We start from the raw sequence: 20,479 nt of genomic DNA on the forward strand, positions 1-20,479 counted from the left end.
AATGGTGAGAGTGTTTTGAAAGTGGCCAATACCTTATTTGCCTGGCTCCAGGCACGTGGAAGGAGAGCTCAGCTGCTTTTTCAGCTTGATTCAGCATGGCCTGGTCAGGCTTGGAGTGGGCAATGGTTTTGGCGCTTTTCCAGAGGTAGCTGGCTTTGGCAGGCTTTGTTTTTGTCCTCAGGTGACTTTGGCCTCTGTGCTCAGCTCAGCCCTGAGTGCAGCAAGCACAGCTCCAGCGTCGGCACTCCCAGCTGGATGGCACCAGAGGTGGTGAGAGGAGAAGCCTACGGCCCCAAAGTGGACATCTGGTCCCTGGGGATCATAGGGCTGGAAATGGTGGAAGGGGAAGCTCCTTACGAGGGGGAAGCCCGTCTCAGGGTGAGGTGCAGCTTAGCAAGAAGGCTCTTTGTGGAGAGAGCTGATGTGGCTAGCAAAGGAGCAGGTGCAGTGTCCTCTTGCATCCATGTGCTGTAGGTTTATGAACTGATAGAAAGGAACGGGCCCCCAAAACTGCAGAAGCGCAGGCACCACTCGGCTCTCCTGCACGACTTCCTCCGCTGCTGCCTGCAGGCAGACGAGGACAGGCGCTGCTCTGCCCAGGAACTCCTGCAGGTAAGAAAAAGCAAAGGGGCAAAAAGCCCTGCCAGCTGAGGACACCTGCATGAAGAGATGAGGAGGAGTGTGGGCCATGTGGTGCAGACAGGTCCCAGGACAGGAAGGCGCAGGGGGACATGCTGCCCTCGGTGCTCTCGGTGTGTCTTCCTTGTAGCCAGGGAATCCTGCTTGAGCCCGTGAGGGTGGGATCCTGAAAAGTAAGAGTTCCTTTCTTTGTTCTTTTTTCTCTGGGCAGCATCCCTTTGTGACCTCAGGCCATCCTGCCTCCAGCCTGGCTGCTCTGATCATTTCAGCCAAGCGAGTGCAGGAAGACTGGAGAGGAGACACCTGAGGAGGCCCTTATGCCCCCACCAGGCGAGAGGAGGGAAAAGGGGATGTGTCATCTTTAGGCAGAGCTCCAGCCATCCCCCGAGTATTAAGAGGAGCTGTGCTGTAGATAGGAAATGTGATAGTTTTCATATTTGCTCAGTTTAGGTTGTTAGGTTAGGTTAGGTGTGTTAAAGCTCTGTTGTTTTTTCTTTCTCAAAAAGATGAAAGTTTAAAAAAATTAGGAAATATAGGGATCAACTTTTAAGGGCTATGGAACGTAGGCATTTAAAACTTAGGCTTATTCTTGTCAAAACTTCTCTTTCCTCCCTTCAGAAATCTGCATGCCTAATCTAATTTCTTTCTCAGTTTGTTGACAAGTTACCTGTCAGACAATACTTGTTTCTTGACTCAGAGATGGAGCAACTGTCCCCATTAGGCTGGACGTGACATACACACATGATCAGGGTCCAAGAAGAAAAAAGGTTTTTTATCCTGCATGTTGTTCAGCTTATACACTCTTAACAAAGTGTGATCTTCAGTCCGCCGCCAGCCTTGGCTCACAGGTGGCCATCAAGTGAGTGTCCCGGGAGTGCATCTCGGAGTGGGCACAGCTGGTGAGTGAGCGGGGCCAGCGGGAGGAGCCGTCGGGGCGTGCCGGGCGGGGCTGAGGCGAGGCCCGGCAGGGCGGCAGCCGGAACGCTGCAAGGGCAGCGAGCGTGGAGTGAGTGGGGGCCATGCAGCGCCCCAGGCCAGGCCATGGCGAGCCGCGGCGGGGCCGGGCAGGGGCTGCCCGAGGCGCGATGCAGCATCGGCCCCGCTGGTGGCGTCGCGGTCCCCCTGCAGCGCAAGGGCGCCCTGGTGCCCCTGGAGCCGGCGCTGCTGTGGAAGGTGTTGCGGCCTGGCTTCTGTGGCGTTGTGCGGCTCCTGGACTGGTTCGAGGTGCCCGAGGGCTTCGCGCTGCTCATGGAGTGTCCGGAGCACTGTCAGGACCTCTGGTACTTCCTGCACAAGCAGCGGTTCCTGACGGAGCCCGTGGCGCAGGGGCTGTTCCGCCAGGTGCTGGAGGCCGTGCGACGCTGCAGCAGCCGGGGTGTCCTGCGCCACCACATCAAGGCCGAGAACATCCTCGTCAACCTGGCCACGGGCAAGGCGAAGCCCATCGACTTCGGGTGTGGCACCATCCTCTACACACATTCTACACCCGGATGTCAGGTGAGCCCAAAGCCGGGGCCCAGCAGGGCAGCAAAGTTCCCCCTTTGGGTGGCAGAGGGGGACGAGGGAGGGAAGGAAGGAGGGAAAGAAGGAGGGGGAATCCTTCTTCAGCCAGCTGCAGCCAAGTTGCTTTTTGGCAGGGCAGGGGCTGGCTGTTCTGGAACGGGAGCTGGCTGGGAGGGATGGAGCAGCATGGGCCTGATGAGCTGCGCCTGTGTCCCGTAGGAATGCTGGAGTACAGCCCACCGGAGTGGATCCTCTTTGGCTGCTACCATGGCCAGCCAGCCACCATCTGGTCCCTGGGCATCCTGCTCCATGAGCTGGTCTGTGGGCACCTTCCTTTCCACACCAACAAGGACATCGTCCAGGGCCAGCTCTTCTTCCTGCCCTGGATGTCTCAAGGTGGGGATGTGCTTTCAAGGCACGAGGAGAAGAACGGGATTGGGAGGGGCAGCTGGCACATAAGCGTCCTGCCCTTGCAGCTGGTGAGGAGGTGGATCTCCTGGGCTCAGCTGGAGGAGGTGGCACCTGTTCCTCTGTGCTGGTGTCCTCCGCAAGAGAGGATTGATAGGAAGCTTTTGGGTGCAGCTCTGAGCACTCCTGGTGGCCTGGGCATTGTGGAATGTGGGAGAGAATGGACAGGAGCCTTGTCCCGCTGAGCGGCGGTTTCTGGTTTCTCTCCACAGAGTGCCAGCACATCATCAGGTGGTGTTTATGCATGGACCCCACAGACAGGCCATCACTGGAAGACTTTTTGAGCATTCTTGGCTACAGGAGCCCTGCCTGGCCCAGGAGGCAGCAGAGATGCATCCCTGTGCACAGTAGGATCCAGGAGCCAGCAAGTAGCAGCGGCACATGTTTCGTGGAGCTGGAAGAAAACCCTGGAGCGTTTCCCTGCAGCCGCGGCATGGAGGAGAGAGCGCAGTCGAGGAGATGCTTCCGCTGGTCCCCGTGAGCTGTGGAGGGAGTGGCTCCATGCTGCCCGTCCCATTGGAGAAGTGGTGGCAGTGCGGTGAAGGTGCCACGGACTGGGACAGGGGAAACATCCCCCTGCAGCTCAATGGCATCGTGATGTCCCCACAAGCTGAGGCACAGCTGGTGTGTTCTTCTGGAGCACGACCCCTTCCCAACACCCCCTCAGGAGGCTGGCTGGCTACCCCAGGATGTCGGCTCTGGCCTGGGCTGAGGGAAGGTGGGTGATCTTTTTGCCATTCATCTGCTCTGGCTACCCCAGGATGTCAGCCCTGGCCTGGGCTGAGGGAAGGTGGGTGATCCTTTTGCCATTCATCTGCTCTGGCTACCCCAGGATGTCAGCCCTGGCCTGGGCTGAGAGAAGGTGGGTGATGCTTTTGCCATTCATCTGCTCTGGCAGGAATTTGAACTTTAGAAAATCACATGCCATTATGTGGTTTCTCATCAGTTGTATAGATTGGAGAAGTCACTGTGTTCCAGAACTGTGGATAGAGGGTGAGTTTTGGGAGGGAAACGGGAGCTGCTCACAGGATCTGGGTGCTGCCGTCAGGATCTAAGTGCTGCCCTCAGGATCTAAGAGCTGACCTCACTTTCCAGGCACTGCCCACACAATCCAAAAGCTGCCCTCAGGATCTGGGTGCTGCCTGGTTAATCTGGGCACAGCCCTCAAGATCCTGGTGACACCTACGGGATCCAGGCGCAGCCCACACGACCCAGGCTCTGCCCAGAGCAACCAGGAGCGGCCCTCAGAATCCAAACTCGGCCCAGGCGATCCGGGCAATGCAGTCAGGATCCAGCACCTGCCCACAGTTTCCAGGGTCTGCCCACAGGATCCAGGCTGTGACCGCACGATCCTGGTGCCGCCCTCAGGACGCCATCCCACCCCCACGGCCCTCAGGGCAGGAACGGAGGGGCCTGAGGAGAGTGCGGGCGGCGGTAGGGCTTGGTTTCATTTGTCTTTGTAGTTAATGTCCAGGGACTATAAACATCCATATTTTTCCTTGTAGACCAAGCCCAGGGCGTCCAGCCTGGGGAAACTACCCTATAACAGAAACAACCACGTTCTACCAGGGTCCTGCAGGAAGGCAAGAATGGCAACAGGAATTTCCACACTGGGCTTTGCCTCAAGGCCCTGGACCTGCAGCTGTGCCCAGAAAAGCAGCAGACAGGGAGATCATATATTCAGAAGCATTCAAAGACTGACTCCATTAGTCCGTGCTGCTCTTAAGTCAAGCTTACTGCATCAGTTCATATCACGACAGAGCTGATCCTAAGGGGATCTGACCAGAATCACGTCTAAACCCGGCTACAGCCCAGACATCATAGCAATTCAGAGCAGCATTTGAGAAGTATCTCAAATGAGCACGTGGTCCCCTAATGATGAGTTATTTGGGACTTCCTTGCAGGTAGCAGTGAGATTCCATGTCAGAGATGAAATTTCATGACAGTCCTTTCACTGGGTCAAAAGGGATGAACAACTTCAATTTTGGATCACCTAAATGGAGTGCAGAGGCCCTGAGACTCTTGTATTTTGGCAAAAAACAGGAATATTCCCTAGAAAATGCTGTGTTCTTTGAGGGAATCTGCATTAAACTTCCCCAGAACTGCAAGGCTGCCCAAGCCACTAAACAAGGTAAATAGTTCTGCATTTAATTTCAAAGTCACAGTCCTTTAATATCATCTGAACAGAGAGGGCACTTTTTAAGTGAGGGCAAAAATCCGTCAGCTTCTTGAGGAACTTTAGGCAACTCCCAACCTTGATTCTCCAGGACTGAGCACAGCCAACTAAACCTGGCAGATAAAGGGCAGATGTGTGCTTGTACCTGTGCTCCCTGATTGCTATTCTTATGTTGGGTAGCATTACTGGAGGATGCTGGCAACAGTTTCACCTCTGGCAGGGCCACAAGGATGTGCTGAGGCTCAAGCTTTAAAAAACACCCATCAGGTTCTGTGCTGGGGGGTACTTCCCCTGCATGTAGGGAGCAGTGTGCTCATCCAGGGGAAGTAAACATGTATCCCTTATGTCCTACTTCTCTTCACCCTTTCTTCTGACTGGAAGTGTGAGGAACTGAAGGGAAACATTACCTCAGGAAGCAAACATGAACCGCCCCAGGGCTGTGGATGATGTTGGCCCTGGCCTGGGCTGAGGGAAGGTGGGTGATGCTTTTGCCATTCATCTGCTCTGGCAGAAATTTGAACTTTAGATAATCACATGCCATTATGTGGTTTCTCACCAGTTGTATAGATTGGAGAAGTCACTGTGTTCCAGAACTGTGGATAGTGGGTGTGCTTGGGAGGGAGATGGGCGCACCCCGCACGATCTGGGTGCTGCCCACATTGTCTGGGTGCTCCCCACAGGATCCGAGTGCTGCCCTCAGGATTCGAGTGCTGCCTTCAGGATCCAGGCACTGCTCACACAATCCGGGAGCTGTCCTCAGGGTCCGGGTGCTGCCTCGTCGAACTGGGCACTGCCCTCAGGATGCAGATGATACCCATAGGATCCAGGAGTTGCCCACACGATCTAGGCTTTCACCACAGGATCCAGCACCTGCCCTCAGGATCCAGGACCTGGCCTCAGGATCCAAGTGCTGCCCGGACAATTCAGGCAATGCCCTCAGGATCCCAGCGCTGCCTGCAGGATCCAGGAGCCGCCCACACGATCTAGGAGCCGCCCAGACGATCCCAGCGCTGCCCTCAGGACGCCATCCCTCTGCCACGGCCCTCAGGGCAGGAGGCGGGAACGGAGAGGCCTGAGGAGAGTGCGGGCGGCAGTAGGGCTTGGTTTCATTTGTCTTTATTTCTTAATGTCCAGGGGCTACAAACATCCATATTTTTCCTTCTAATCCAAGCCCAGGGAGTCCAGCTGGGAAAAACCAGCTTGTAACAGAAAGCACATTCTGTCAGTGTCCTGCAGGAAGGCAAGAATGGCAGCAGGAATTTCCACACTGGGCTTTGCCTCAAAGCCCTGGACCTGCAGCTGTGCCCAGAAAAGCAGCAGACAGGGAGATCATATATTCAGAAGCATTCAAAGACTGACTCCCTTAGCCCGTGCCACTCTTAAGTCAAGCTTACTGCATCAGTTCATATCACGACAAAACTGAGCCTCAGGGGATACTGACCAGAATCACATCTAACCCCATCTACAGCCCAGACGTCACAGCAATTCAGAGCAGCATTTGCGCAGATTGTACCTTTCATGAGATGAACCAAATGTGGTATTCTTAGAGAAAGATACAACAAGGCAAAGGCAGACTTGAAAGGGTTTGCAGTGTAGGATTTCCAATCACATTAGGAAGGAAATCTTTTGAATTCAACTAAAGCCAAAGAGACACTGAAGTAGTTCAGCCTATCACGGATCTTTGGTCTCTTTTGTTTCAAAGTTCTGTTCCAATAGCTCATGAGCAGATTCTTTTCCTTTGCCTCATGAACCTTGTGAGCTGTCTTGTGTATTACTGTGTGTGATAAAGTGAGAAAGATGGACTCCTTGTACTCCTTGTGTGTGCCCAAAGCCCTTGGAGACACTTGGGACCCCCTCCAGACCGTTCCCCTTTGTGATGTGAGGCTTGCGTGTGCCCAGAGCCCATTGTGACGTTTGGGGCCACGCCCTGACCAGGACAATATAAAAAGGGGCAAAGAGCCCGGGGGTGCCACTCCCAGGAGAGCAGCTCATCAGGAGCCAGCATCTTCCCGGGGGACGGCAGTGTCGGAGCGACTCCGAGATGTCCACGGACAAGGAGGCGAGCACCGACACGAAGCCCAAGCAGAAGTGGCTGGTGTTTCGCCGGAGGCAGGGGGTGAGGGATGGGGCAGCACCTCAGGAGGCCGAGGAGCAGGATGACTCCTGTGCTGGCCCAGGCGCACAGGCGGTGGCAGCAGAGAGCTGGGCAGCGGCCCCGCACAGCCGCAGGGCCCACGGCCGGGCTCTGCTGCGCTCGCTGAGCTGCGGCTCCCGTGCCATCCTCGGCAGGGTGGCGGCTGTGCTCCGGCGACGCAGCCGGCAGCCGGGGACACAGCAGCACGGGGATCAGGGCATGGAGGCAGTGGCGGCAGCGACAGCCCCCGCAGCAGGGGCACAGAGCCGGGCGGCTTTCCTGCACGGCCCCAGCTGTCCCACCACAGCCTCACCCACCCCGCTGGAAGCTCTCGGTGGGCAGGGGACAGGGGCAGTACTGGGGGTTGTCCTGTCAACACCAGATGGTGAGGAGGAGGCCTGGGAAGCGAGCAGCCCCAAAGAGCTGTCCCAGGGGGAACAGGACCCAGACCAGAGCTGCAGAGGTGGAGAAGTGAGGCCCCATGTGAGGCCAGGCAAGGCCGGGATAGAGCACAGCAACGTTCCCCCGTGCACAGCCTCAGGCCGAGCCTCTCACAGCTGGACACAGCACTCCAGTTGTGCAACAATTCTGGGTCTCTTGCCCCCAGCCCCTCCCCAAGCCAGGTGGATGCTCGCAGGCAGTGGGCAATGGTAGCAGCAAAGATCCTCATGGCAGGGCTGCCCAGCGAGGAGGGGGACAGCTCAGAGGATGTCCAGGGCAGCAGCAGCAGCAGCGGGGAGGAGAGCGCCTATGTGTCCTGTGAGGAGGAACCAAAACCTCTGGTGCCATGCAAAGGCACAGGACACTTAGAGCTTACTCCCCAAACTGGAGATCAAGCATCAGCCAAAGGGGATGCCAGGACAAGCGAGGAGCTGTCAGACGAGCAGGACAGCAGGGCCATCACTATCCGCACCATCTGGGTGAACCCTCGCTACTCACAGCTCCTGGGGCAGCCCGACATGCTGCGGGAAGAAGAGGCGTGTGGGGACCTTCCCAGCACATCTCGAGCCCTGGCAGCTCCCAGGCACACCACAGGCCAAGGCCCAGCCCTGCCTAGCAGAGCCCCTCACAGGGGGCAGAGGCCTCGACTCCAGGCCTGGTTCCAGAACGCTGCCCCCACAGCCCCTCCCCAAGCCTGCTGGAAGCTCCCTGCAGTCTAAGGTTACGGTTATGCTTAGGGTTAGGTTTAGGCTTAGGGTTAGCATTAGGTTTGGGCTTAGTTTTAGTGTTAGGCATAGTGTTATTTTTCATGTTCAAGTAAGGTTTAGTTGTTAGGGTTAGTGTTAGGGTTAGCCTCTTTAGGGACAGAAGCTGAGCCACGCCTGTCAGTGTCACCACCTGAGGAGGGATCTGGCTCCAAGGGACCCAGGACTGTCTGGAGTGTAGCCAGTGCTGTCTGCAGCGTGGCCAGAAGACACCTGAGCTGGAGCACCGAGGAAGAGGTGAGTGCCTCACGCTCCTTCCCATGTCTGCCCATGTTCATACCAGGAACATGAGGATAATAAACAGGAGTGTTAATAAAGTTGTTTCTTTATGTGAAATACAAGGTAGTAATTTGTAATGCTCCCTGCCATTAGGGTGAAGGCCATCTCATGCATTCTCTTCCTCTTTCATTAATAAATTACACATTGAGGTTGACTCCAGGAAGTGAAAGAAGCCAGGGGATTATGTTAAGAATTCTAAAGGCTTGGAGTAGAGGTGAGAAAAGTCCTAGGAAGAAGAAGAAATCTCTTAGGAAAGTTCTTAGGAGGCCATTTTTTGTTTTGATAGATGGTATTATTCTACACTATGTCAGGAATGCGTTCCTCTGGAATATATTCCTTAGTCTTTTGAGTTGTAGCTTTTGCTAAGTTAGAAGTGGTTTGATGGTTGCTTTTGTTGAAATAAAAGGACAGAATGAGTATATCGAAGTACTAGTTATTTTCATTGCCCTGTAGTCATTGATTTGGGGGGAATTTCTGGAGCCAAAAGCCACTTGGTCACCAGGATGGTGCACTGTGTGTGATGTGGGCAGAGGAGAAAGGCGCTGCCTGGTCTGGGAGGAATGAGAGGACACCAAGCCTTTGTGCCTTGCAGCACAAGGCATTTGTTGGATGCAGGACCCCATTCTTTTGTGTCCATTTTTCTCTTTTTAGTACCTTCATTTCCAGACTGGGGAATGCACAACTTTGGAATCATCGATCTTCATGTTCTGAAGTATCTCAAATGAGCACATGGCCGCCTAATGATGAGTTCTCCAGGACTTCAATGCAGGTAGCAATGAGATTCCATGTCAGAGATGAAATTTCATGACAGTCCTTTCACTGGGCCAAAAGGGATGAACAACCTGAATTTTGGATCACCTAAATGGAGTGCAGAGGCCCTGAGACTCTTGTATTTTGGCAAAAAACAGGAATATTCCCTAGAAAATGCTGTGTTCTGTTGCAGTGTGCTGTAATAGCCTGTTTTAAACTTCCGGGTCCCTTCCCCAGGCGTGCCAATACCCCTCTTCCCCTTCCCCCTTGCCCCCTGCTGGGCTGTCAATCAGTTTTAACATTCCAGCAAGGCGTCGTGTGGTTCGTCTCTTTCAAAGGATGCCCCTCAGGCCCAGAGGTCATTGGTCTGTCTAGGTGTCATCCTCCCCTGAGACACCGCCCCTCCCACCTGGTTGGTGGCTCACCTGTCCCCTCCCCTCCCCCTGCCCCAGGAGCTTAAAAAGGTAATCAGACCATGCAGTCACCATTCTGTTGGAGCTGTTGCCAAGATTCAGACCTGTATGACCATGGAATAAATCTCTGGATGTTAAACCCTCCAGCAGAATCCATCTCCTTTGTCTTCACCTTCGCCTGAAGCCTTCTTCCTGAGGTAAACGGAGTTCCTAACAAGCCTGGACTTGCTCAGCTGCCCAGCTGCAACTACCAGCAAGCTAAAGGTGTCTCTGGGGTGATACAGCACAGCTGCCGCCTTTGGCCCAGCAGCAAGGGTCAGACTGGCTCAGCCACATTCTACCTGGTAATATTGGGATTCATATTCCAATATTTGGCGTCCTTGGGTGGGCAAAGCGACTCTGCAGCCCCAGACAAACTCTCACTACCTCGGAGAAGCTCTGGCTGCTGTGCACCCGGCTGAAGGAGCCTTGGCTGCATTGCTCCCAGCTAGAGACTTTGGGAATATTCCCAGAAGAAGTTTCACGGGCTGTTCGGCACCTCTGGAAAGCCCAGCTCCATTTTGGTGAGCAGATTTTCCAGAGGAAGAACAGGGCAGCCTCTCTTGCCCATAGAGAGGTCCTGTTCCGGTGAGAAGACCTGCCTGCCTAGACCCAGCCAGCTACAGCTTCCATTTCGGGTGAGTATCTCTGCTCTCGGTGGAGCAGAAGCTCAAAAACAGGCTCTGCCATGAGTTCTGTTCCTTTGTCGCCTTTGCATTTTTGGCTGCGCAACCTCCACAGAGGGAATTCATTGAGTTCTAGCCTTTAGCTTTCTGTTGCGTATGTTGTTCTCTTTTAGAATTCGCGCCCGTGCGGGAGTGCTCTCTGCCCTTCCCCCTGACTCGGCAGCGCAGCGTGCTCGGCTCTCTGTGCGGGGAAGGGGGGCTCTGCTCTCTCGCTCTCTCTGTGTGGGGGAGGGGGCTCTCTACACGTGGCCGGGGGATCTCTCTCGGTGCGGGGTGGGGGATGTTCTCTGAACACGCGGCACAGGGGGCCCCCGGTTTCGGCTTGCCACGTGGCGTGGCTGCTCTCTCAGCTCCGCGGGGGGACTGCATTCCACGGCGAGGGAGGCTTTGTGTCTGCCTCGGCTCGGCAGGGCGTGCCCAGCTGCTGCTGCCCAGAAATTTTAAAAGCAGTATATACAGCTGCATTGTAAGGCTTTTGTCTGTTCGTTATCGCTTTCCTATCTGTGGTTTTTTTTAGAAATCGGTAGCTGATTTTGGCTTTGTTTTCGGTCAGGCAAGATTTAGTACTTTTCCTTTTACATCTAACATGGGTTCGAAACTCAGCATTGTACAAAAAGGGGTGTATTACAATATTGTTAGCATTTTAGTCAGTGGTAATGTGAAGTTCTCAAAAGGAAAATTGAAACAGTTTATAAGATGGCTTTTTCTACACTTCCCAAAAATCTCTCTTGAAGAAATCAACAATATTCAATTCTGGGATAAAGTTGGGAATGAATTGATACCCTTAGGACAATCTGGGAATACACCCTCAGCTAAATTTTTGTTCTGGAATTTACAAATTCGAACAGCCTTGCTCAAACAAAAGGAATTGGAGAAAAAGCCAAATGTAAAGCCATGTACCTCTTCTCTCCCTGTTTCTCCCTCTCCTAGCTCTAAAACCCCTAAAACTCCTACCCCAGAACTTGGTATTTTAAAGACAGCACACTCATTGGGAAGTCGACTCCCAGAGTTTGCTAAAATGCCTGAGTTGTCCTGTCCACAAGGCCCTGGCCAGGCTGCGTGGAACCTTTCCCAATCCCCTGTGTCCCCTGCTCTGAAACCCAGAGCACTTGTCAGCTTTCCAGAGAGCAGTGATGCCCAAAATGGCCCCCAGTGCCTACAGGGTCCAAAAGATGGTGGATGCCACGTGGCATCTTCCCAAACCTTGTCTTCTTCTTCCCAAACTCCTCTTAAGCATTCCAAAATGCCATCCCCATCCCCCTCGCCTCGTGTTCCTCGTGACCCCTTCTCCCCTCCCCCTCCCTTTCCTGCAGTACCCTTGGCTCCGCCCCTCTACTCCTCCCAGGGGGCGTCTGCTGACGTGATGTCACCAGGGGTCCCCGCCCTCCTTCTGCTCCTTGACCCCGCCCCCTGTTCCCACGGTGTCCCCGCCCCCTGCTTGCCCCTTGACCCCACCCCCTTTTCCCACAATTTCCCTGCCCACTGCTTGCCCCCTGTCCCCGCCCCCTGTGCCCATTACGTCCCCACCCCCTCCCCGGGTTCTCTCAGTGGGGACACACCCACTGCCTGTCCCCAAAACTGTATCTGTGATCCCAATGCTTCTGATTCAAGGGATACAGATCAGGGTACGGCAGACCCAATGCATAGTCCCATGTTGTCACTAGCTCCTGTTACGTTTCAGCCTGCAGCTCAGGCCGGGGCAGCCCCAGCTGCTAATTGGAGCTCTTTTGTACGACAATTGATTAAAGAGATCTGTAAATCTCATAAAGAATATGGTCCACACAGTCCATACTTCCTTGGTCATTAAAATTCTGAACTGAGTAGGACTGTGGTGATCCCACATGATTTAAAACAGCTCTTTTCCTGCCTCATGACCTCCACGGAATTCAAATTATGGAAATTAGCATGGAAACAACTGCTAAAAGATGCTCTCCCAGGCTTGCATGCTGATCCAAACACAGCGAAAGACAACAGTGGTAACCCTATCACCATTGAGCACCTCTGTGGTTGTCATGGTTTGAGCCTGGCACAGAGCCAGTGCCCCCATGAAAATGCCTCACCCTGGTGTCTGCTGTGAGATGTGACCAGGAATAAGCAAAACAGGCTCCAACTTAAACATAAAGAACACTTTATTACCTAAAACTACAGGAAAAATAGGGAAAGACTATAAGAAAAAGGAAAAAAAATTGAAAACCTTACAAAAACCACTTTTCCTCCTCCCCACTCCCTGACTTTCCCAATCCAATACATTCTCTCAAAAAACACCAACTGCCCAGCCCGGCACGACACTTTAGTATACTCAAACTGCAGTTCATGAAGAGGAAAGGAGTCCTTCTCGTTCCATAGGCTTCTGGAAACACACTGAAAACCTCGGATGCTTCCTTGTCACTTCGGCACCGCCCGGGGGAAAAAAAAAAGTCCTTTTGCCGCTTGTGACATGTTCCTTCCATGCCCAGTGCTCTCACCACCGAGACATGGATCAGAGCTGCTTTTAGGGTTGTCTTTCAAGGATGCCTTGTCTCACTCCAAAAAAGCACAGTCTCTGCTTTTGGGACAACTGTCCCCCCCATATTTTTCCAACCCCCTGGGGCCGGGGGGTCCTCACAAATGAACCCTCCTGGTTTTGAGGCACTGCCTCCCCCTAAATGCAGTCTGTGTCACAGGAACAACTGAGTCCATGGCTACAAGAAAAAGTCCAGCCAAAAGGCCACTCCAAATCATCTCTCCCCATCCAATCATCTCCACAATCTCCGGGCCAAGTCATCTCATCTCTCATCTCCCTTCTTATTCAGCTTCGAGGAGGATTAGCATTTTTGTAAGGCCCCAATCATGCAAGAAAGGGTTAAAAGTTTTCAGTCTCTGTCTGTCGGTCCCGGAACGACTCCCACGCACGCTGCCCACACGCTGCCGCTGCGGCCGGGCAGTCTCCCTCCTTCTCCTCCTGGCTGGCTGCTCTCCTGGGGGGAGGGGGGGGCTGGCTGCCCGAGGGCTGACTCTCTGGGACCTTCCACCCTTCCATCCTCGAAGCCCCCCCCGAAGCCCCCTCAAACACATCTCTGTCCAGGCCCCAGGCCTACCACGTGGCTGGCCCCTCCCCCGCCCAGCAGCAGCGGGCCGGGCGGGGGAGAGATCTGACCTCTTCGCCCGACGATGTCCAAAAGAGGAAGTGCCAGGGCAGTGCCTTGCTTTTAACCCCTGTGTATTCTCGGAGGTGTGTCCAAACCCCACTGGCCACACCGGACGCCAGTCTCAAACCCAAAACCTTCATTGGTTTGACCACAGCTTCCCAGAATTCCCACTTCTTCCTGGTCAAACCATGACAGTGGTGAGGGCCAATGGTCTTTACCCTCAATCCAAGCTACTGCAATTCCTGCAGAAACACTCGAAAAAGTAAAAGAAGCAGCTGAAAAAGCATTCTTTTCCCTCCAACCTGAGGGGCCTTTTGAGCCCTATAGTAAAATTAAACAGCCACCATCAGAGCCTTTTTTGAAATTTGTAGAAAGGTTAACTAGAGCCATTGAAATACAAGTTAAAAAAGTGAATGCTAGGGAAGCGATTTTAGAAGAAATGGCATTTACAAATGCAAATGAACAGTGTCGAGCGGCAATCCTGAGCCTCCCCCTACACTAAAAGACATGCTTCTAGTCTGTAACAGGAAAGTGCCTCTAATGAGTGTAGCTGAAGACACCAGACCAAGGCTGCTGCCAAGACCACCTCAGCATGTCGCTGTTGCCAGCCCTGCACCTTTTCCCTCAGCACAGCAGTACCCTGGGCAGCAGCGGAGACCAGCAATGGTTGAGCCCACTAAACCATGCCTGCTTTGTAACAACCTTGGGAACTAGAGTAACCAGTGCCCCCTGAAAAGGCAATTTGATGAATTCAGAAATAGCAGGGAGGAGAACTACAAGCCCTTCCTGGGGGTCAACAACAACAAAAAAACCGAAAAGGGAGCGCCCGCCTGCCAGGCGTGCAGACACAAAAAGAGCAGGCCAAAGGAATAAGGGTAGCAAATCAAATCAAGCGCGCGATAATATTAATATTTGTGTAAGTGAAGCAGGTGCTTCAAAGAACAGTTCTACTGGTCCACTGTTGAAAGTGAAAAAAAATAACCTTTGTTATGATTTCAGTGATCCTGTATTAACCACATCTTCTGTCAATGAGCCTTACAGATTGCAGCTGACAGAGTCACTCCACCTGAAGGACACTGACTGGCATTTTGTCTCTGTCAATCCTGAACAGAAGGGTACTTGGAACCGAATTCGTTGTAAGTACATCGTCATTGGGGACACCAAACACACACCACAAGAGATCGAGATTGCTCCAGGAATGACAACATCAGATCCTGAGCAATTCGTTCTCGGCCTGCACTGTTTCCACTCACCCCTGTTTCTTCCCAAGGGACAAATTGTTGCACAAGCTATCCCTGTGCTATCTTTACCTGAAAGTACTGAAAAACAAGGGCCCACAGTCGCCCGGGTCCAAGTTATTGGGAAAGACAAACCTAAATTATGGTGTAACCTCAGTGGAGGTGGGGAGTCAAAACACTTTGAGATGCTTGTAGACACAGGTGCAAACTGCACAGTGATTCCTGTACAAGACTGGCCAGCACATTGGCCTTTGCAAAATGTTGCCGGTCACCTTCGAGGTGTAGGAGGTCTGCAATTGGCAAGACAATCCAAAAGCATTATTCAAATCAAGGGACCAAACGGACAATTGGCAAATATCCGCCCATTCGTGTTAGATTATTCGGAACCTTTGTTAGGGAGAGATTTAATGGCCCAGTGGGGTGTCAGAATTGATATTCCAGACTCTCCACAGCATTTTTGTGCAGCAGTCATTGAACAACAGCCCCCCACCCAAAAACTGAAGTGGAAAACAGACAAACCAATTGACGTGAAACAGTGGCTGCTCAGTAAACAAAAAATAAAGATGCTTGAGGAACTAGTAGAAAAGCAACTAAAAAAGGGCCACATTGTGGAGACCATGTCCCCATGGAACTCTCCAGTGTTTGTCATCCAAAAAGCTGACAAAAAGAGATGGCGACTTCTTCACGACCTCCGACAAATTAATAATGTAATTGAAGATATGGGTTCTCCCCAACCTGGTATGCCATCCCCAACAATGCTTTCCCAAGACTGGAAATTAGCTGTTATTGATATTAAAGATTGTTTTTTCCAAATCCCCTTGCACCCTGACGATGCACCGCGTTTTGCATTCTCGGTCCCCTCCACCAACATGGAATCCGCTATGAAAAGGTACCATTGGACCGTTCTTCCTCAGGGCCTGAAGGTATCGCCAGCTATCTGCCAGTGGTATGTCTCTTCCCTGCTTTCCCCAGTGCGTGCAGCCGCAGAGAGGGCCATCATCTATCATTATATGGATGATATTCTTGTGTGTGCCTCCAATGATGATTTACTCACACATGCGCTTGACCTAACGATCGATGCATTGATTGTTGCAGGGTTCGAGCTCCAGGAAAAGAAAATTCAAAAGATGCCACCTTGGAAGTATTTGGGTTTAGTAATTGGAAATAGGACCATTGTTCCTCAAAAACTAGAAATCAATCCAAGGATCAAGACCCTTGCAGATGTCTACAAGTTGTGTGGGTCTTTGAATTGGGTAAGACCGTGGCTCGGTCTGACTAACGAAGACCTTGCCCCTCTTTTCAATTTATTGAAAGGGGGAGAGGACCCAGGTGCTCCTAGGTCTTTTACCCCAGAGGCACAGAAAGCTCTAGAAAAAGTTCAGATCGCAATGTCCACAAGACAGGCCAACCGATGCCAGCCTGACCTGCCATTCAAATTTATCATTCTAGGTAAGCTGCCACACCTCCATGGAATTATTTTCCAGTGGGAGGAAAAACAAACACCTACGGCAAAGAACACACCAAAAAAGGACCGGGACCAGAGGGACTCTCTCTTGATCATAGAATGGGTTTTTCTCAGTCACAAAAGGTCCAAGAGACTGACAAAGCCTCAGGAGCTGGTAGCAGTACTGATCCGGAAAGCAAGGACCCGGATCAGGGAGTTAGCAGGATGTGATTTTAAGTGCATTCACATTCCAGTTGAGTTAAAACCAGATCAAAATAATATGAAAATAATGGAACAATTGTTTCAAGAAAATGAAGTGTTGCAGTTTGCTCTGGATTCCTACTCAGGACAAATTTCAGTAGCGCGGCCCGCTCACAAATTGTTCGAACAAGATGTTCAATTTACTTTAAAATTGAGAAGTGCTCTAAGTAGGAGACCTTTAAAAAGGGCTCTTACTGTCTTTACAGATGCGTCCGGGAGGTCACACAAGTCTTTTATGACTTGGAAAGATCCTCAAACCCAGCAGCGGGAGACAGACGTTGCTGAGGTGGAAGGTTCACCTCAGGTTGCTGAATTGGCTACTGTTGTTAGGGCTTTTGAAAGGTTCTCAGAACCATTTAATCTGATTACAGACTCTGCATACGTGGCAGGAGTAGTATCCAGAGCAGATCAAGCAATACTGCAAGAAGTGTCCAACATCGCACTTTTTGAATTGCTCTCAAAACTGGTAAAGTTAGTCACTCACCGAGAGCAACCATTTTATGTGATGCATGTCAGGTCACACACTGACTTGCCGGGGTTTATCGCTGAAGGCAACAGAAGGGCAGATGCTCTTGCTGCACCTGCAGTGATGGCCACTCTCCCAAATGTTTTTGAACAGGCAAAAATCAGCCACCAGTTTTTCCACCAAAATGCACCTGGCCTGGTTCGCCAGTTTAACATCACTCGAGAACAGGCCAAAGCGATTGTGGCCACGTGCCCAAATTGCCAACAACATGCACTCCCTACAGTGAGTACGGGAGCAAACCCAAGGGGACTGAACAGTTGTGAACTGTGGCAAACAGATGTAACACACATACAGGCTTTTGGATGGCAGAAATATGTTCACATTAGTGTAGATACCTTTTCTGGAGTGGTCTATGCTTCTGCCCACACAGGAGAATCATCTATCGATGCTATTAAGCACCTCTTACAGGCTTTTTCTTTCATGGGCATCCCCAAGGAGCTGAAAACTGATAATGGGCCTGTTTATAAATCTAAGGAATTCGCGAGCTTCCTGCAACAATGGGGAGTAGAGCACAAAACTGGCATCCCCTACTCTCCTACAGGTCAAGCCATTGTAGAAAGAACTCACCGTGATATTAAAAGGGTCCTGGACCAGCAACAACAGGTTCTGAAGGTGGAACCTCCCCACATCCGGTTATCCAGGGCGCTATTCACAACCAATTTTCTGAATTGTTCTTTTGACAGCCTGAACCCACCCATTCTACGTCACTTTGGGGAAAGCAGTCATAGGTTGATGAAAGAAAAACCTCTGGTTTTAGTAAAGGACCCTGAGACTTGGAAAATGGTGGGACCTTACAAATTGGTTACTTGGGGACATGGATACGCCTTTGTGTCCACCCCCTCTGGTTTAAGGTGGGTTCCTTCCAAATGGGTAAAGCCCTCTGTTCCCAAAGTCTCAGAGAAATCTACAGGAGTGCCCCAGGTTGCTCACGCCACCTGGAGAAGAAAACGCCGCACACGTTCTTTGGAGGAAATTCCATTTAAACCTCCTGTCTGGAATAGTTTGCAATATATGTTTGTTCCAAGTTCTTGTGCCAGTTTAGATCCCACTGTTCGTGTGTAGCCTCGAGACGCCACGAGACCGAGCCTGCTTCTCATCCAACTCGTGGTCATCCCACCTGCGATCTCCTGCATAGTCCCTCAGTCCAAACCACACATGGACTACCTTGGCAAAAGCTCTCGGAAATCATCAGAGAAACTGATTCCGGGCTGAATGGACTGTTCAAAGGCTGGGGACTCTCGGGCTGGTTGGGATCTATTCTGAAAACTGTGTTTTTAGTGCTGTTTATTTTAGTTATAGTTATTGTAGTTGTTAGCATTGTTTTTGGACTAATCAAACGCATAGTCCTCAAGCTAATTTCAAGCTCATCTCCCCCTCCTGCGGTGTACCATTTGGAAGCCCTCAGTGCTCCAATGGATGACCTGGAAGCCTCAGTGGAAAACACTGATCCTCCTGTAGAGAAAGAACTGATTTACCAACCATGGTTTGGCAAGCATTCTGCACTACAAGCCCAGTCCTCTTCTTTTTAAACAAAACTAGGGGGAGATGTTGCGGTGTGTTGTAATGTCCTGTTTTAGACTTACAGGTCACCTCCCAGGTGTGGCAATACCTCTCTTCCCCTTCCCCCTCGCCCCTTGCTGAGTGAGTCCTGTCAATCAGGCTTAACATTCCAACAAGGCGTCGTGTGGTTGGTCAAATTCAAAGGATGCCCCTCAGGCCCAGAGGTCATTGGCCTGTCTAGGTGTCCCTCATCCCTTGAGACCCCGCCCCCCCCACCTTGTTGGTGGCTCACCTGTCCCCTCCCCTCCCCTCCCCCTGAGCTTAAAAGGTGAGTCCGGCCATGCGGTCGGGGATTCTGTTGGAGCTCTTCCCAAGATTCAGAGCCCTGTAACCATGGAATAAACCACTGGATATAACCCTCCAGCAGAATCCCCTCGTTTTTCTCTTCACCATCGTCTGAAGCCTTCTTCTTGAGGTAAACGGAGTTCCTAATGAGCCTGGACTTGTTTAGTGCCCAGCTGAAACCATCAGCAAGCTAAAGGTGTCTCTGGGGTGATACACCACAGCTGCTGCCTTTGGCTCAGCAGCGAGGGTCAGACTGGCCCAGGCACAATCTAAATGGTAATATTGGGATTAATATTCCAATAATTGTCCCCTAAACAGGTCAACAGGAGACCCTGTTGTAATGCCAAGTAACAAAGAGCAGCACAAATGACACAAAGAAAACATGGCCAAAGAGGAATAGGAGAGGCCCAATGAGGAAAGGATGTGGTGAGACACTGGCACATCGAGTGAGCTGCACTCCCATAATCTCTAGGCTAGCAGGTCCTGGTCTCACATTCTCCTTTTGGTTTTTTCAATTTTGTTTATTTATTTACTTTTTTCATCACCAAAATAAAATATATACAATTAAAAATATGTCATCAAAACTTAAAGACAGAATCAAAACACATTAATTCAAAACTACATCTAAAGATCAGAACATATGTACAGCTGTAACTATGAAGCCTAACACATCAATCCTATTCTTCAAACACTCTTCATACAGGCGGCAGCTTCTTCCTGAGCTTGGAGGAAAGAGAGCTCTTCTGGATGGGAGGCAAGGACTTTGTGGGTGAGGGAACATTGGAAGTGTCCGGAGAAAACTTCTCGGTAGGACTGTAACCAGCCAGATCTGCAAAATGGAGACACAAAGTTTAACAGAGAGGCAAAGTTTAACAGAGGCCACCATGCAAACCTAAAGCAGCTGAAGCTCCATAATTCCTGGTACACATTTCCTGGAGATGTCTAAACAGCTGCACAGGGAAACATGCTCCTGCTGGCAGACACTGAGGCAGGCCAGGGCAAACCCTGAGCCATTTGCCCAGAGCTGGCACAGGCTCAGCCTGGCCTCTGGGCTGCACTGGGACAGCACAGAGCCCAGAGCCCTGTGCTCTCCAGGAATGGCTCAGCCACACATGCACCCTCCTGCTCCTCTGCCTGCCCCACAGCTCAGCAGCCCCACAGCTCCGGGGGCACTGGCAGCAGCACAGCTCATTGCAGGGGCACATGCAGGGCACAGCTGTTCCCTGGCAATGTGCACAGCCTCTCTGGGCTGCCACAAGACCCTTCCTCCCAGCAGAGATTGGCCCAGCTGCCCCCTCACCTCTGTGTGAGGCTGAGCCATGATTGCCTTCACCTTGTCCTCCATCTGGAGCTGCTCCAGGCCTCCCATGCCATGACTAGGAAGGGCAATGAAGAGAACGGGGGCAGATGCACAACCTTCCTTAGGATTGTGTCATTTTTGGCACTGCTAAAAAGGCAAATCCAGAGGTGTCCAACTCAGCGCTTCCTCAGCTTTCTGGAGAACATCTCGCCTTCACCAGCCCAGCATTTTGGAGAGGTTTTCCTGCACATGTGGAGGCTTGCTGGCAGCACATTTCTTCAGCTGGGTGCCCATCACCTTGCAGAGGGCAGAGGCGAGCTTGGTGGCCACGGTGCGGATGTTGGCGCTCCGCACAGGCAGCGCCTTGTTCTCCAGGAAGGACCAGAGCACGGGCAGGGCGTCGCGCTGGACGACTTCAGGGCTCCTGGCATGAACCCCCTGCACA

The 20,479-nt window shown here is 52.0% G+C and overlaps 1 protein-coding gene across 1 annotated transcript; it reads left to right on the forward strand.

The window, feature by feature from the left end:
* Nucleotides 1-1,680: 1,680 nt before the first annotated feature.
* On the forward strand, nucleotides 1,681-3,091 carry LOC135460664 (serine/threonine-protein kinase pim-1-like). The gene is made up of 3 exons (XM_064737567.1): nucleotides 1,681-2,136; nucleotides 2,277-2,538; nucleotides 2,823-3,091. The coding sequence occupies exons 1-3, from the start codon at nucleotides 1,681-1,683 to the stop codon at nucleotides 3,089-3,091; spliced, it is 987 nt and encodes a 328-aa protein (XP_064593637.1).
* Nucleotides 3,092-20,479: the final 17,388 nt, after the last annotated feature.

This window comes from Zonotrichia leucophrys, unplaced genomic scaffold (assembly GCF_028769735.1).
Source record: "Zonotrichia leucophrys gambelii isolate GWCS_2022_RI unplaced genomic scaffold, RI_Zleu_2.0 Scaffold_83_194374, whole genome shotgun sequence".
NCBI classification, from domain to species: domain Eukaryota; kingdom Metazoa; phylum Chordata; class Aves; order Passeriformes; family Passerellidae; genus Zonotrichia; species Zonotrichia leucophrys.